At 37.8% G+C, this 18,681-nt stretch overlaps 1 protein-coding gene across 16 annotated transcripts in view; it reads right to left on the minus strand.

Moving 5' to 3' along the window:
• The window catches only part of ARHGAP12 (Rho GTPase activating protein 12), a 118,219-nt gene that overhangs the window by 8,735 nt on the left and 90,803 nt on the right, over positions 1-18,681 (minus strand). For 9 of the 16 annotated variants that reach the window (XM_027559803.1, XM_027559804.1, XM_027559805.1 and 6 more), the window contains 4 exons: positions 11,987-12,068; positions 6,327-6,428; positions 3,606-3,704; positions 561-663 (listed from right to left, as the gene is read on the minus strand). In XM_027559803.1, coding sequence (XP_027415604.1) covers positions 561-663; positions 3,606-3,704; positions 6,327-6,428; positions 11,987-12,068 — 386 coding nt within the window. Of the gene's footprint in view, positions 1-560; positions 664-3,605; positions 3,705-6,326; positions 6,429-8,240; positions 8,364-11,986; positions 12,069-18,681 lie in introns of all 16 variants that reach the window. The other 7 variants (XM_027559790.1, XM_027559792.1, XM_027559788.1 and 4 more) reach the window with 1 other exon arrangement.

An 18,681-nucleotide genomic window follows, 5' to 3' on the forward strand; every position in this document is an offset into this window, starting at 1 on the left:
CAAAGTTCAGAGTCATGGCTAATGGCCTGTTTAAACTATGTAATTTACAAGAGGCCTGCTTTAGAAAATGCAATCCCTGAAACTGCTGGCTCACTCTGGTCCTGTATGTATAATGTCGTCTGGAGGTTAAATTCATGCACCTACCTGCATAGACATCCATGAGTCAGAGGCGGCTGCCTGGTGTTCAGTTTGGAACTACAGTACATATCCCCTAACTTTTGACTTCTTAATGTGTAAGGATCTTAAACAGTAATTACATATTTTTCAGTTCATAAAATTCAGCTTCCTAGAGACCTCAACATAAGTGCATTCTGTTGTGTACATTTTTTTTTTCTCTTGAAAAGGTAATGCAATATATGCTGCCATTGGGGTGCATATGATTAGGGTGAAAAATTACAGTGAGTAAACGAAGATAGAGAACACGGAAACACTGAGGCTGCTACTACTGAACCTTACACTCTTGTAACAGTGGTGACTCCACTCAGCATTTACACTCTGAAGAGCTAAGAGAATAATGAGCTTACTCAAACCACTAGCAAAACTGGGAAAGAAAAACTTACAACGCAATTTCTTCGGCTCCTTCTGGTCCTTTTCTTTATCGTGCTTTTCTATTCCTGGTGAATCTGGTATCTCCTCTTCAATTGCTTCATCGGGTTCTACTGTCTGTTAGGTAGAGATTTTCCAAACACATATTACTTTTACGATTACTTTAGATGCAATTCTCAGAATGATCAGTGATCAACTCTTCCACATGACTTTAAGGAACGATTTAGTATACAGAATCCATGATTTAGATATTTGATAAATATTATAAAAAATACTTTTTCTCCCCCATTGATGGCATTAATTCTGAATTTCAATAAAGAAAAAAATTACTGATAATTCACAAGAATAATGGGTTTGTACTAATAGTGACACTATCTTGCCTCAAGTGACAGTAATAATCGTTTGATCAAGTGGCAGTGATAACTGTTAGAAGGTCAGGATGTACCTGCAGTGACAGATCAGGATGAGGCTACACTGTTGGTAACAGGACAGACAAAGCTTACCTGCAATGGCACCGTAACCGTTTCACAGCAACAGTCTTTTAAAGCTGCACTTTGTGTCAACAGTTCATCCTTACTCCCAGACCCTAGAACTCATTTAAGCCTAACTAAGTTTACTTCTACAAGTTAGAAAGCAGACTGAATTCTCAAAACTGAAAACACTGCTCTGCCTTTCATTCTGAGATCCTTATTCCACCAAGAATCCATTTCTGTGCACAGTGTAAGGAAAAGCTCCGGCTTCTCCTTGGGCCTCCAGCTGACCAGCACGCACCCTGTCCCGGCACACTGAAAGGTATGTGGGTCTGTCTCCAGCTTCTTTATTCTGTTCCACGGGTCTGTGTACCTCTCCCATTATGGATAGGTAGCTTTATCAGGGCCTGACATATGAAACTGCAAGTCTTCTGCAAGGGTGTCTATCCTTAGTCCTTTGCATTTCTAAATGAATTTTAGAAAAAGCTTGTCAAGTTCTATCAGAAAACCCACTGGGATTCTGAAGGAGATCCAAATACCTCAAACCTAAAAATTTATAAATCATTTGGAAGAATATTATATCTTTATATAACTGAATCTTTTAATCCATGAACACAATATACTTCTCATTTAATTAAGATTTGGCAATGTCTCTCAATAAAGTTTTGTATTTTTCCCTGAAGTTTTGCCCATCTCTTGCTTTCAGTATCTTTTGCTACTCTGCAAACAGTATACATTTAAAATTTTTATAATCAATAATATAGTCTTCCCTTTTCAGTTGGCTTATTTCCTGAACCTGGAGGCCTTAATTAAAAAAAAAAACCACTTTCTCCACAAGGCCTCCCTTGATCCCTCCACTAGTGTTAGCCTCTACATAATCGGAGTCTTTATACGTTCGTTATATTAACTGTTCGGCTGTCTGTCTTCAGTAGTCTTCTGCCTTTGACTGTAAGCTCTACGCGTCTGGCTGCATGCTGCTACATCCCAGTGCATAAGACACTCACGCGTTTGGTAAATGAACAGCAATATCCTTGCTTTCAAAGGATAGTGAATGGATTACTGTGACTAGAGCAGAAAGCCCATTCTGGGTAGAGGAAAAGGTACATCTGGATAGACAGACTGCGCTCAGGCTGTTGAACTTTAATACGAATCATCAGGTTTCTGAGCAGGAGGGGATTATAAAAGTGACTTAGGAAGTTTATACTGTAGTGGCACTAAGAATGGATTGGTGTGGGATGGTGTAAGGTGAAATTAACGAAAACTGTTCGGGGCTTACTCTTAGTATAAAAATTTTAAAGACCTGTCCATGGTTTCAGAAATAAATGAAAAAGGACAAGGTTCAGAAATTTCATACAGTATTACAGACTGCAAAGGAATAATTCACATCTAGACTGGTGAATAATTTACTAGAAGAGTAAAAGTTGGAGGTGAAAGAGTTAAAAAAAAAATTCAGATTTAATATCTGGGTGTTCTAAACTGGGTGAATCACAGAATTTGGGAGCATAAAAGGATACTTGGAGACAATCCAGTCCAATTTTTTTTTTTTAGTAGAAAAACTGAGACCCACAGAAAGAGAACACTTGCATATGATCACAAACCTGAATAATGAAGCATTACTAACAAAGTCTCTGAGAGACACCTCAATCTCTACTAAAGCCAGTGATTCCCCAACTTTCTTCTGTCTCCATTTAGTTTAAAATCATTATACTCCTAAGTATCCGCTTTCCTTTCACTTCTGTCACTGACATATGATCCTTAATCAGGAGCCATGTCTCCATATGCTGAGGGAGTAGGAATACAGTCTAAGAAAGTGCAGCTTCAAGTTGTTCAATACTGCTCTTACTAACTCAGCTTCAGAATATAAATATGAAGTTCTTTTAGGTATAATACATATGAAAAGAAATTTACCAGGAACACAAGGGTACTGTAAGTAGAAAAGTTACTAGGAAAGAGAAAGTGCGAATGACCAGACGACTTCATTCATCTCACCATTTTGCTCAGTACCAGTTTCCACCAAACGGTATGATTTCCAGCACTTCCAGTTGATGACAAGATGACAATAGAGCATAGTGGCTGGCCCTGCCTCTGGAGCTAATTTCTTTTTGAACCAATGCCTCATGTGACAGTTACATGAAATCTACTGGTGGCAAACATCCTATAAATGTGAATGTTAAATCACTCATCAGCCTCTCATGTGCTCATGGCTCAGTCACTCAGTAATGTCCAACTCTTTGCGACCCCACGAACTGTAGCCCATCAGGCTTCTCTGTTTACAGGATTTCATGCCAAGAACACTGGAGCGGGTTTGCCATGCCCTCCTCCAGGGGAGCTTCCTGACCCAGCAATCAAACCCGCATCTCTTATGTCTCCTGCACTGCAAACAGATTCTTTACCGTTGAGCCAATGGGGAAGCCCCATCAGGCCCTAGGAATTGCTAAATTGATCACTGTCAAATATGCATTTTTTAAAAGTATTTTTTCACACATAAATTGGAAACTAGATATACAATAAATAGCCAAAAAAAAAAAAGGAAGAAAGATTAAACAGCTCTAAGGTAAAAAAAAAAACAACCCTAAGTCAAACACATACCTGATTACTGATGGTACTACTGAGAACTTTAAACCAATCGTTGATAACAGTGTCATTGTCAGACTGAATCAGCAATTCAGTTCCTTGACGGGTTTTCAGCTTTAAAGAAGGAAAAAAAAAAAAAAAAAATATATATATATATATATATATATATGTGGTTAGTGCTTTCAATCAAGTAAATGGATTTAATTCAAAGTCTACTAAACCACCAGCAGAAGATGAGATGCCATATATTATATTAATGGTGATGCAAGGTTACAGATTCCACAGTAATGTCATTATCCTTTATTTTAGTATAAAATAATACCAGCTGAATTATTTTACAAAACATGACGTTTTTCTCACAATACATTCTCAAAAAAAGCTAATAATTTAGGATACCAAACTATCACACAAACACCACAAAACTTGCTGAAATCTTATATACGTCATCATTAAAAGCAAATTCAAGTATCTAGGCTATGCATTTTAAATGAGAATTGAAATATGATTTGTAAAGAAATAAATCCTATGATAGTTTTACATGAACTAGAGAAATTTTTTCTCTCTGGTTAAAAAAGATAAATATAGACGGGAATATAGAAGGGTTAGACTTTCAATATTTCCTACTTAGTATGAAAATATAGTGACCTAGTACAAAGAGAGGGCACAGACAATAATTTTCACATCCCCTTTAGACAGAAACATTACTGAGCTATCAAACCATGAACTAACTAAAGTAAGGATACTATGTATGATTCTATATGAATGTGGTAACAAATTTACATATGACATCCTTGGTTCAACTGAAGAAGGATTTTGAACTAGCCACAGAGAGCATTCCTTCTATTTTCTGGCTGGTGAATGTTTGATTTCCTTTTTTCCCAGAGGAACATATGGCAATGCTTATCAAACAACATTCTGAGATATATTCCTCAAACAACTCCTATAATAATGTTTTAAAAGATACCCCTCAAAAAATAAACAAACGATTCATTATGTGATGTTAATTTAGAAAATACTGGATTGAGGAGATCTGAACAAGACTCTATCCTTCCAGACTTCTTGGAGTTTTGTTCCTCCAGGGCGCACTGTGGTTTTCTAACAGAGGAATAAAATACACCGTATTTCCCCAATTTATTTGGCCATGGGACCCTCTTCATTCTGGAATGAAACAAGGCTACCTCAGGAAACAGTAATTTCCTTCCCTGAATTTCTTCTTAGAGAGCAGGCCAAGCAATCAATCAATAGTGAATATTCACTGCACGTAAGATACTCTGTTCTGTTAGAGGTTCTCACTTAAAAATAAGAATAGCGTTAAAACATGTATACTACCATATGTGAAATAGATCACCAGTCTTCGATGCCTAAGACAGGGCACTCAGGGCGCACTGGGACAACCCTGAGGGATGGAATTGGGAGGGAGGTGGGAGGGGGGTTCAGGATGGGGGACACATGTACACCCATGCTGATTCATGTGACTGTATGGCAAAAACCACTACAATATTGTAAAGTAATTAGCCTTCAATTAAAATAAATAATTTAATTTTAAAAATGAATGAAATAAAAGTTTTTGATACATGCTAAAAAAAATTAAGCAAAAAATGCAGTCTCTGCTTGAAAATTTTTTCTTCTTTTTGGATAATCTAGTGGGGAAATAATTTACAGAAGATGTTAACTCCAGCTACATGAAACAAGTGCTATTTTAAATGCATAAACTTGCAACATCTCTATTGTGAGTCTTGTAACAGAGGAAACATTTGACAAGCAGAGACTAGCAGCCCTTGGTACTGAAGGTAGACTCATCAGGAGTAAAAATCAACAGGACAGAAACACTTAGGTTCCACTTGGGAAACGTCAACTCTTCCAATACCCCTGGACAACAGGAGGAAAGGCCTGAGACAGGAGGCTCTAAAGGAAGGCTATTTGCAAAGCTGGTCTGAACACCCCTCTGTTCTCCACACACGCAGTGTGACCGCGGCTCCTCCACCAGCAGGGGGACCCTGAATTTTTGGCCGGCCACCTGGCTTGCTTTAAGACGCAGAACACACTGGTGTTTGACTCTTCATCCAGATCTCAAGAAGCCCTGGGGCTCCCACTCTGGCCCTTTGGGAAACCTGAATGCAAAGAAGCCTGGAGTCACTCCACTGAACAAAGAGAGAGCCAGTGAGAAGGAGCCCAGCCAGCAGCAAGCACTGAGCCTGGAGAGGGCAACTAGACTGTTCAGCCCCATTCAAGCTGCTGGACGACTGAAGCCTGGTGACTGGACCTGGGTGAGGTCAGAACCACCGTTCAGCTCTAAGCATCAGAACCACCACTCCGCTCTGGGCAGGCCAAACTGAGCAAACGACGTGAGTCTTTTCTTGGGCTACTGAGTTTGGGGTGGTCTCTTAGGCAGTATGTGTTACTGTGGGGAGCTTTTTATGACACTGGGAAGGCTTTAACTTACTTTTTAATATTCAATCTTGTGGATAAAGGGAACCACACCTTTTATTGATGCTGGGGAAATTCAAGACTTGGAACAAAGGCTTATAATATAAAGTCTGAGATCTAATCACTTACGCAAATGAAGTTAGATCTTTACACCAGCTTTTTTGACTTAAAAGTTAAGTCAAATACAAACTGACTTAATGACTAACTCTGCCTTAACTTGTCACACTGAAAGACAATTTCCCCAATAATTCAGAACATAAAATTACTATGGATAAGAATGAGGATTATACTTTGACAATAATTTATTACCTCAAATACATTCTTTTTGCTGGATTTATCCTTTGAAGCCATCTCGATGGTCGCTCCCTTAAGGTCCACTGTGAACTCCGGTTTGGACTGATTACTCCCAAACTTGGTTTTGGAAAAAAGGAAAAACCTTTGTTATATTTATGTACATACATGTATCCAAGAAGAATTAAGACCAATTTTGTATTATTAACAATAAACAAAACAGGGGGTTACCTCAAATTCTTCTCTCTTTATATCATAAAATAACAATTCCTACTTGAAATTGAAAAATGTTTGTAAGACATGATTACATACAGTTCATTGAAAAGGAAACAAAATGGCTCAACCTCCATCATTATAAGAAAAATACAAAGTAAAGCCACGCTAAAATCTTTTTTCACCCATTAGTATAAAAACAACAACAAAAAGTTTGATGGAAAATGACATTGGTGAGGCTAGAGAGTAATAGGCCCTCATTTGCAAGTGGGCTATAAACCAGAATTCCTGGAGAGGAAAAATTGCTAATACTATATTTTCAAATTTATAAACACGTGTATACTGTGAGCAATTCTGTTTTATTGAATTTATTCTAAACTATCCATAATTATGTAAAATGACGTGTTCAAAAGGTCATATTCTTATATACATACAAATAACATCTGGCAGATAACCAAGTTCTTTTCCACCAAATAAACATTCTCTAAACCGGATTCTGTACTTTCAAAGGTTATTTCCTTATTGACTCTTTATGTTGTCAACAACTAACAATAACTTGTAAAAACAAAATCCTGAGCCCCATGTTCTTTTATTCAGCCTTTACTGGAAATAAAAGCTGGAGTCAGATGCTCTAAAGCCTCAGCAATTGAAAGAGGAATGGTGAACTGATCAGGAAGACAGTGAACATGGGTGGTTTGAGAAGAAGCAGCACTTAGTTGGCTATTATATTTTGTTAACCAAATAAGGAAAAGGTTAGTAAGCAGCAGAAAAATGTATGTTAAATATAGACCTACTCTATATATTGCCATCATTAACTTAAATTTCTGTTTCATCTATTAACTGAGAATAGAAAATAGCATTCCTATGTTACTGTAGGATTTGGGGGTTTAAAAAATCCTTACAGGCTGATGAATTGTAATCTTCAAGTTCATAAAGATTTTTTATAGAAAATCTCACTTGCTAAAATATTTTCAAATTCTATGTGTCATTGAAAATGAATCTTACCCACCAACCTTGTGAAAACTTATTCACTATTCACAACGTCAATGACAACATTTGTAATTTCACTTTTCATAAATGCTTCAACTTCATCTGTTCCCTTTTACTACATCTTTTCAGCTGGTTTTAAATACTATAGCTGACATAACTAAACAAAACTCAAGGTATTATATGGGATTTATTAGTGGAATCAAAACAAAATTCAGACTATTTCATGGAACTAGTGAACAATTTAAAAATCACAAAACAAATTTTAACAATTCTACAGAGCCTCTGCCTTCTTTATACCTTTTGTCATTCAAAAAACATTAAAATTAATTCACATTGTAATTTAAAAATCACTGTAATTAAATCACAAAGCTATGATGGGCACAGATAACTTTCTGAGCAAATCTGATGTATTTCAAAAGTTATAAAACTTAAATGGATACATTTAACAAAACAATAAATACAGTTTAACTTGTCATCATGACATGGTTGGTAGATAGTTATAAGCTAAGATATAAATAACCAACCGAATAAGTTACAGTAACCAAATACAATGACATGACAAGGAATGCTATAAAAATACTCTACTGTGGTCGGCAAAATTTCATGTTTGCTATCCATTATTTCTCAAAATCCAGTACTGCTTTTCTCCACTGTAATCATCGCCCCAATGCATTCATGGAAAAGAAAACAGAACTACTGTGGCAAGGGACATGCAACAAGAACACATACAGTGACAGCGGAAACAGGATCAGATTTTACATATGCGACAGCAGGCCGGCGGCGGACAGAGATTTTCCAGGAAGAAAGCAGCGAGAGCAGGAGCTCAGAGACTGAGCCCTGCTGGCAGAATGACTTGATGGGAAAAGGGAAGAAAATGACGATGTCATTACAGTGCACAATGGCAAAATGACATACAAGAGAAAACCATAATGGAACCAGGCAGGACAAAAATACAACTGCAAGCAGACACAACACAGGCAAAGCTACATCTCCAAAATATTTTGCAAAAGCCCTAGAATTTACCTCAGAGTATTTTCTGACTTTGTTATTCTATCAATTCACGCTTATCTTTAAGATGAATGCTTTTTACAACTTACTGTGAACAGACCTGTCCTCCCTTATATTCACAAGGGAAGACTTGGGGGGTAATAAAGAGGAGTCATACAGCCCCTCCTCACAAAGCCTTGAGCCTCCTCCCTGTGGCTGGCGGGGCCACGTACTCTGGTTCCTGTCTAAGATCTCTCTGAGGAGAGGCCCTGCCGTCCAGCTCGCCTTCCCCTTACTCGGGGACTGTGGCTCTCCACCAGAGGCAAGGCTGTCACCCAGAGGACACCTGGCGAGGTCTGGAGATGAGCTGGAGGTGGGCGTGTTGCCATGACCCGCTGAACAAATAAGGTGAAAGGAGTAAGAAAAAGGCAAGTGTAATTTAAGTTACTGATCTAACAACCCAGGGGACAACTAATACTTTCCAGGAAACAAGTGACGTCTACCCATCCCAAAGGAGAAGGAGAGGCTGGCTGGATTCTGGATGATGCGGCACTGGTGTCATATTATCTTACAGGCAGCATGTGCACATTTCATTTGCTCCATCTTAACTACCCATGAAATCAAAAATAAATATAAAGCGTGAATGGTTTTCTAAAAACAGAGGTTCAAATAGTATGGATGGTTTGGCTCAGCATCCCATCAATGAATATATGCCCAGGAGTGAGTGTAAGATCTGAATTGGCTATTTCTTCCAGGGGATATCAGTAGAGGTTTTTGCACTTAGTGTGAAACTAATCTGTAAAGAATCATACGTCTCCAACACGGTCCTGGAACAAACCATCTGAGCCCAACTGAAGGAAACGTAATGTCTTCCAACAGCAAAGGGAAAAACTGACTCTGCCAGAGACTGACTCCTGACAGCATCTTCCTAAGTTACACTCAAAGGAAATTTTCACTGGAGGTGATTCTTGTCTTTTTGGCTGACATGCCAGCCTCAGGTAAGACGTGATTTCACTATATAAACAGGACACATTTTACTTGTGATAGATCTAGCTGGTGAGTGAGTAGAGAAACAAAGCTAGGAGTCTTTCAAATCCTTTGTGAACAATCCTAATTACAGAGTTAATTAAAAAGCATCTTGCATATTTCATCAATTTTTAATATTTATGAGTGCTACATACACCAAAATATATTACATATACTTACACATTTTTTAATTTGAATAATCTTATTTGCTTTTACTTAGGCCACTTAAATTAGTTTCAATTCCCTTATTATGTGTTACATATGGGAAGAAAAAGCAAGGTGGTTTGAGATTTTTTAGTTAGCCATACAATAAAAATTAAGAATTGACTGCATAATCAAGCATTTTATCATATCCCACATCTGTTTAGTTTTTAAGACTATAAAACACAGTGTGACTGTTTTATCAAATTATATCAATCTGAAATGATTATCATAATGTATTACTGACAATATATTAATAAAATTTCATTTAAAGGCAAAAACTCAAATAGTGAATCTCTAAAGTTAAAACGCTATTAAGAATTTCACAACTTCAAAATTGGTGAGCTCAGTGAATTTTAAACTATGTTTCTGCTATTATCACATGGTAATGCAGTAACCCAACTTGAGATGATGAACAGAAATGCCCTACGCCCTCTGCTGGCATTAGTTTTAATTATGAGTTCTGATTTATGTAAAGTCTTCAAGAGATCTTAAAATGCAACCATCAGTCTATACTAATGGTTCTGTGCTGGGGTATTCACTTAACATCCCCTAATTAGAAAAAAAAATTCATTTTCTTTAAGTCACAGTGGTGCCAGTGGTAAAGAACCTGCCTGCCAATGCAGGAGACATGAGACATGGGTTTGATCCCTGTGTGGGGAAGATCCCTTGGAAAAGGAAACGGCTACCCACTCCAGTATTCTCACCTAGAAAATCCCATGGACAGAGGAGTTTGGTGGGCTATAGTCCATAGGGTTGCAAAGAATTGGATACGACTGAAGCAAATTAGCAGCACGGACATATTTGCCTACCTCAATGATGCCTCACTTACCACAGTGATCTATGTACTTGTTTTATCTGTATATACTACAACTTGGCAATCTCTAGGGATTCGTAATTATCAAATAAATGATCATTATCCAACTTTCTTCAGGAACTTTTTTATTACTTTAATCTCTAATTGCTTCTCCATTGCTTTCATTCACTTCCTTCACTCAATTTCAAATAAAAGTTGAGCCACAAGTAGGAAGAATAAATAAATGCATCGTCTTCTAGAAATGCATTAATATAACAAAAAAGTACCATACGCTTCCCCTCAGGTGACAAAGGAAAAATAATTATCAATTTACTTTAAGACAAGTCAAATAAAAATTTCAATCTTCTAATGTGGATAAGCGTATTACAGGTCAGTTTCACTGTACTGTCAGACCAGAGAGCAAATCAAAGCATCAGAGAAGCAAAACAGAAGAAATATTCCAGAAAGTTCCTATCTGCATTCAACCCAACAGTTTTGGAGGTTACTACATCATGGTATTTGAGGACTAGCACGCTCTGAACAATGTTACATAACTGTAAAGGTATGTGACTAAGATTTGCTTTGATTTTAGAAATGGATTTCTCTTTTATCAAAGATAAGGCCAACAGGTCCTAGTCATTTTAAAGCAACTCAGTAATTTTAAGAAATATTCATTAAGGTAGGATATAAAGCAGACAAAAGACATTAGCTTAATTTCATTTTTAAATCTTTTTGGAAATACCCAGAGCATGGACTCTGGAGCCAAAATGGTACCCAGATCTGTCACTTACGTAGCTCTAAGACTTTGAGCGAGTCACTGAACTGTTTCACATCTCATTTTCTCATCTCCAACAGCAGGAGAGGGGATGACAAACAGTATTCCCCCAGAGTTAAGAGAGTAACACAGATATATATATATACACACATACACACACACACAACACATACACACACACCATCTTCTATACTTAGAACAGTATCTCATACATTTTCAGGATTCAAAAAATGTTAACCTATTATGATATGTCACAAATTATAATTTTTGGTATTTGTATTATAAATAACAGAGAATTAACAGTAGTAAACACTCAAATATACAAACAGCTTCAAAGTCCCACAAGTAATAGTGACATTTTATTTTCTTCTGAAAGCAGGCTGGTATCATATATAGACACAGAAACCTGACTAGTATCCAAGGGTCAGGTTACAAATCAAGGTGGGGCTTGCTACATGACAGCTTATTCTCTAACTAAATACCTGAAAGAGCAAAATTTTAACAATAGGAGTCAACTTTTCTAAATGGCCCTTTTCTTTCTGAGTCAAAATGCATCTTTAACTAAGAAAGCCTCATTTATTTGCACATGAGGGGTAGTTAGAAGGACTCTGGACTACCTTATGAAATTCAAGTGCAATACTGTCCACATAATTTAAATGTGTAAAGCCTCCAAAGAAGAGAAATACTTACCCAACTTGTGCTACTTCCTTGGGTTTTAGTGAAGAGTAAAGATGAACCCTGCAAAACGGCCCAAGAAGACAACCAGTTCTTTCTGTAATGAAAAGATGGCCAGTGAGAACTCCATACCCTGTTTTTCCAACCAAACTTAAAAAATTAAAATCGACTTCACCAATATCAATGTGGTCCACGATTTATACTCATTACTGACATTCTTACTGTTTTTATTGGGGATATAATTCAAATGGAAACTACAATCATTTTATATCCCCAAAGCAAATGAAGTAAATTAGAGATACAGATTATCAGAATAACTACCCATCTAATCATGTTCACATGGGAGTAATCTGGCAAACACATCTGTGACCAAGGACACCAATTCCAAATCATATGAATGGATAGCAACATTTGGCAAGAATTCTTATTCACAATCAAAAAGCAGACAAACAGGATTATCTTACCTAATTCACTGTAGACTGTTTTATATGTCTTAGCTATTGTCCTTCCCCTAATGAGGCTGCACTAGGTAAGGACTAGACAGCAGGTACATTCTAAATTCCATGCTTAATGATCATCACTAAGGTTGCTAAAGTGAGGCATTCAAAAACTTTTCTAAATTACAGAATCAACACACATACTCTATCAAAATGCTGAGCACAGAAATGTATAAAGGAAAGGCCTCGTTTCTTCTCTTTCAATCCCTACTCTAGAGGTAAAAATGTTTACCTTTTAGGCGATTTACTTGCTGGCAGGCTAAAATGAACATAAAATATATCTTCCATAGGAATTTAAGGCTTGCCTTACAGCCAAACATACAGCATGTTTTGTGAAAACTTTACAGACATTCCTAAGAAGGTTTATTCTCCATTTGCAGAATGTAGAATTTAGTATCTATCAATTAGACCTACTTTATTATTTTACAACTTTTTACATCTACTTGCCTTGAAAAGTAAAATAAAGTTTACTCCTACGGGGGTCTCTATTTTTCCTTTTATTTCCTGTTTTGCTAATAGTCATTATGCTACCTACTTGGACTATTTCTAATGATTAGGTTTTCACTGTGAGTTGATCCACAGGGCTTTATCATTTTAAAGATGTTAGTGATTCCCCTTAGTTGAAACTATCTACTTTCTCTATAGAAATGGATATTCTCATATTCTTTTGATATGCCTTTGTGTTTAATTTTTCTAAATCATTTTTAGAGGTCTCTTTTAAGACTGAGCTGGATTTTGCTTTGTGCTTCACTCTGAGCACGTTTTTCTTTCAACGAGCAACATATTTTGGAAGGATTTTCATTTCTAAATTTATTTTATACTCAATCTTATATTTATTTAGATAGTATCTACTCAGTTCAGTTCAGTCGCTCAGTCGTGTCCAACTCTTTGTGACCCCATGAATCGCAGCACACCAGGCCTCCCTGTCCATCACCAACTTCCGGAGTTCACTCAGACTCACGTCCATCGAGTCAGGGATGCCATCCAGCCATCTCATCTTCTGTCGTCCCCTTCTCCTCCTGCCCCCAATCCATCCCAGCATCAGAGTCTTTTCCAATGAGTCAACTCTTTGCATGAGGTGGCCAAAGTACTGGAGTTTCAGCCTCAGCATCATTCCTTCCAAAGAACACCCAGGACCGATCTCCTTTAGAATGGATTGGTTGGATCTCCTTGCAGTCCAAGGGACTCTCAAGAGCCTTCTCCAACACCACAGGTCAAAAGCATCAATTCTTCGGCGCTCAGCTTTCTTCACAGTCCAACTCTGACATCCATACATGACCACTGAAAAAACCATAGCCTTGACTAGACGGACCTTTGTTGGCAAAGTAATGTCTCTGCTTTTCAATATGCTGTCTAGGTTGGTCATAACTTTTCTTCCAAGGAGTAAGCGTCTTTTAATTTCATGGCTGCAGTCATCATCTGCAGTGATCTTGGAGCCCCAAAAAATAAAGTCTGACAGTGTTTCCACTGTTTTCCCATCTATTTCCCGTAAAGTGATGGGACCAGATGCCATGATCTTCGTTTTCTGAATGCTGAGTTTTAAGCCAACTTTTTCACTCTCCTCTTTCACCTTCATCAAGAGGCTTTTTATAGTTCCTCTTCACTTTCTGCCATAAGGGTGGTGTCATCTGCATATCTGAGGTTACTGATATTTCTCCCGGCAATCTTGATTCCAGCTTGTGCTTCTTCCAGCCCAGCGTTTCTCATGATGTACTCTGCATAGAAGTTAAACAAGCAGGGTGACAATATACAGCCTTGATGTACTCCTTTTCCTATTTGGAACCAGTCTGTTGTTCCATGTCCAGTTCTAACTGTTGCTTCCTGACCTGCATACAAATTTCTCAAGAGGCACATCAGGTGGTCTGGTATTCCCATCTCTTTCAGAATTTTCCACAGTTTATTGTGATCCACATAGTCAAAAGCTTTGGCATAGTCAATAAAGCAGAACTAGATGTTTATCTGGAACTCTCTTGCTTTTTCGATGATCCAGCGGATGTTGGCAATTTGGTCTCTGGTTCCTCTGCCTTTTCTAAAACCAGCTTGAACATCTGGAAATTCATGGTTCACGTATTGCTGAAGCCTGGCTTGGAGAATTTTGAGCATTACTTTACTAGCCTCTCTGAAAAATGCTAAAATATATTTCCACTTCAAATATACTTCTACTTTAAATAAGCTTTTTGACTTTAATTTTCAAAATCAGAAAAACTGTGGAATGTATACCTCAGGATAAATAATGGATATTTGAATACTGAGTGAATGATAGTTCCCTTGAGGTCTGTGTGACTGAGTTGCAGGCAGAAATTAGTCACGTTTTTTCATGGAACCAATTTTTTTTCCCCTAAAAAAACAACTGGCTGTGATACACTGTGATTATTTAAACTTGACTATTTGGCAGGTAGACATTATCTCAAAAATGGATGAAGTGAGCCTGTCATTTCAAGGAAAATAAATGATAGTATATGTTGACAATAACAAATTAAAGCTGTCAAACAGAAAGCAGAATTTTGGAAAACTCAGCACTTGTGCCACGGTAAGGTTGACAATATTTCAAAACTTAGTGACTCTGACAATGATAATATTGATTTGTGATTCTTTGGTATCATAAAATAAAATGTGCCAACATTTGAAAACTCAGCAAACTTCATAAACTGGTATATTCCAAATGACCTACAAGATGCTACAAAATTATGCACAGGTAAAGATTCATGCAAAATGCAACACAGACCCATGAATTTTAACATAACTGAGTATGAAAAGTCAGTCTCTCCCAAAAGGAAGCTTCCATAAGCCTCTGATCCTTATCCATCAGAGGGCAGACAGAATGAAAACCACAGTCACAGAAAACTAACCACACTGATCACATGGACCACAGCCTTGTCTAACTCAATGAAACTATGAGCCATGCTCTGTAGGGCCACCCAAGACGGAAGGGTCAGGGTGGAGAGTTCTGACAAAACATGGTCCACTGGAGAAGGGAATGGCAAACCACTTCAGTATTCTTGCCTTGAGAACCCGATGAACAGTATGAAAAGGCAAAAAGATACAACACTGAAAGAGTAACTCCCCAGGTCAGTAGGTACTCAATATGCTACTGGAGAAGAGTGGAGAAATAACTCCAGAAAGAATACGAGATGGAGCCAAAGCAAGAACAGTGCCCAGTTGTGGGTGTGACTGGTGATGGAAGTAAAGTCCAAAGCTGTAAAGAACAATACTGCATAGGAACCAGGAATGTTAGGTCCATGAATCAAGGTAAATTAGAAGTGGTCAAACAGGAGATGGCAAGAGTGAACATTGACATTTTAGGAATCACTGAACTAAAATGGACTGGAATGGGCAAATTTAATTCAGATGACCATTATATCTATTACTCTGGATAAGAATTTCTTAGAAGAAATGGAGTAGCCATCAAAGTCAACAAAAGAGTCCAAAATGCAGGGTACAATCTCAAGAATGACAGAATGATCTCTGTTCATTTCCAAGGCAAACAATTCAGTATCACAGTAATCCGAGTCTATGCCCCAACCAGTAACACTGAAGAAGCTGAACGGTTCTATGAGGACCTACAAGACCTTCTAGAACTAACACCCAAAAAAGATGTTCTTTTCATCATAGGGGACTGGAATGCAAAAGTGGGAAGTCAAGAGATACCTGGAGTAACAGGTAAATTTGGCCTTGGAGTACAGAATGAAGCAGGGCAAAGGCTAACAGAGTTTTGCCAACAGAATGCACTGGTCATAGCAAACACCTTCCTCCAACAACACAAGAGAAGACTCTACACATGGACATCACCAGATGGTCAATACCAAAATCAGACTGATTATATTCTTTGCAGCCAAAGATGGAGGAGCTCTATACAGTCAGCAAAAAAAAAAAAAAAAGACTGGGAACTGTGGCTCAGATCATGAACTGCTTATTGCCAAATTCAGACTTAAACTGAAGTAGGGAAAACCACTAGATCATTCAGATATGGCCTAAATCAAATCCCTTACAATTATACAGTGGAAGTGACAGATTCAAGGGATTAGATCTGATAGACAGAGTGCCTGAAGAACTATGGATGGAGGTTTGTGACACTGTACAGGAGGCAGGGATCAAGACCATCTCCAATAAAAAAAATGCAAAAATACAAAATGGTCATCTGAGGAGGCCTTACAAATAGCTGAGAAAAGAAGGGAAGCCAAAGGCAAAGGATAAAAGGAAAGACATACCCACTTGAATGTAGAGTTCCAAAGAATAGCAGAGAAAGATGAGATGATCAATGCAAAGAAATAGAGGAAAACAATAGAATGGGAAAGACTAGAGATCTCTTCAAGAAAATCAGATACATCAGGGGAACATTTCATGCAAAGATGGGAACAATAAAGGACAGAAACAGTATGCTGTTAAAGTGCTACACTCAATATGCCAACGAATTTGGAAAACTCAGCAGTGGCCACAGGACTGGAAAAGGTCAGTTTCATTCCAATCCCAAAGAAAGGCAATGCCAAAGAATGTTCAAACTACCACCACAGTTGCACTCATCTCATACGCTAGCAAAGTAATGCTCGAAATTCTCCAAGGCAGGCTTCAACAGTACATGAACCATGTTAACTTCCAGATGTTCAAGCTGGATTTAGAAAAGGCAGAGGAACCAGAGATCAAATTGCCAACATCCGTTGGATCATTGAAGAAGCAGGAGACTTCCAAAAAATAATCTACTTCTGTTTTATTGATTACGCCAAAGCCTTTGACTGTGTAGATCACACCAAACTGTGGAAAATTCTTAAAGAAATGGGAATACCAGACCACCTGACTTGCTTCCTGAGAAATCTGTATGCAAGTCAAGAAGCAACGGTTAGAACCAGACATGGAACAACAGACTGGTTCCAAATTGGGAAAGGAATATGTCAAGGCTGTATACTGTCACCCTGCTTATTTAACTTCTATGCAGAGTATATCATGCCAAATGCTGGGCTGGATGAAGCACAAGCTGGAATCAAGATTACTGGGAGAAATATCAATAACCTCAGATACGCAGATGACACCAGCCTTATGGCAAAAAGCAAAGAACTAAAGAATCTCTTCATGAAAGTGAAAGAGTGAAAAAGCTGGCTTAAAACTCAACATTCAGAAAACAAAGATCATGGCATCCAATCCCATCACTTCATGGCAATTACATGGAGAAACAATGGAAACAGTGAGAGACTTTAATTTTGGGGGCTCCAAAAGCACTGCAGATGGTGACTGCAGCCATGAAATTAAAAGACGCCTGCTCCTTGGAAGAAAAGCTATGACCAACCTAGGCAACATGTTAAAGAGCAGAGACATTACTTACTTTGCTGACAAAGATCCGTCTAGTCAAAGCTATGGTTTTTCCAGTCGTCATGTATGGATGTGAGAGTTGGAGTATAAAGAAAGCTGATCACCTAAGAACTGATGCTTTTGAACTGAGGTGTTGGAGAAGACTCTTGAGAGTCCCTTGGACTGCAAGGAGATCCAACCAGTCAGTCCTAAAGGAATCAGTCCTGAATATTCACTGGAAGGACTGATGCTGAAGCTGAAACTCTTATACTTTGACCACCTGATACAAAGAACTAACTCCTTGGAAAAGACCCTGATGCTGGGAAAGACTGAAGGCAGAAGAAGGGGACAACAGAGAATGAGATGGTTGGATGGCATCACTGACTCAATGGACATGAGTTTGAGCAAGCTCTGGGAGTTGGTGATGGACAGGGCATGCTACAGTCCATGGGGTTGCAAAGAGTCAAGATAAAACTGAGTGACTGAACAACAAAATGTGAATAAATCTGAATATAATGAAATAGATGTACTCTTAGGAAAAGTATTCTAGAAGAAGAAAATCCAAAAAACTATTATGAGAAAAACAACAACGAAAACAAAGTAGCCAAAGACCTACTTGCACTACTTATTCCCAAAAGAAAAAAAAAGATCCAATTCACCGACTTCTACCAAGGAACAGCTTAAGGAATAGACAACTGCAGTACTTGTAAAAGTTATTTCAGAGTACTTAAGAGACAAACTTCCAAGTACAAAAATCTGACAAAGACAGTTCAATTAAAGCAAATCTAAAAACCTCGACTACACGTAAATTTTAAACTGTTTCTTAAACAGATTGACACTAAAAACCACAGCATTTCAACATTTTTTTTTTTTAAATCAGAGAAAATGTAACTTAAAAAGAGTTAATTTCCTAAATTCATTACCCAAAAAGCC

This window comes from Bos indicus x Bos taurus, chromosome 13 (assembly GCF_003369695.1).
Source record: "Bos indicus x Bos taurus breed Angus x Brahman F1 hybrid chromosome 13, Bos_hybrid_MaternalHap_v2.0, whole genome shotgun sequence".
Classification (NCBI taxonomy): domain Eukaryota; kingdom Metazoa; phylum Chordata; class Mammalia; order Artiodactyla; family Bovidae; genus Bos; species Bos indicus x Bos taurus.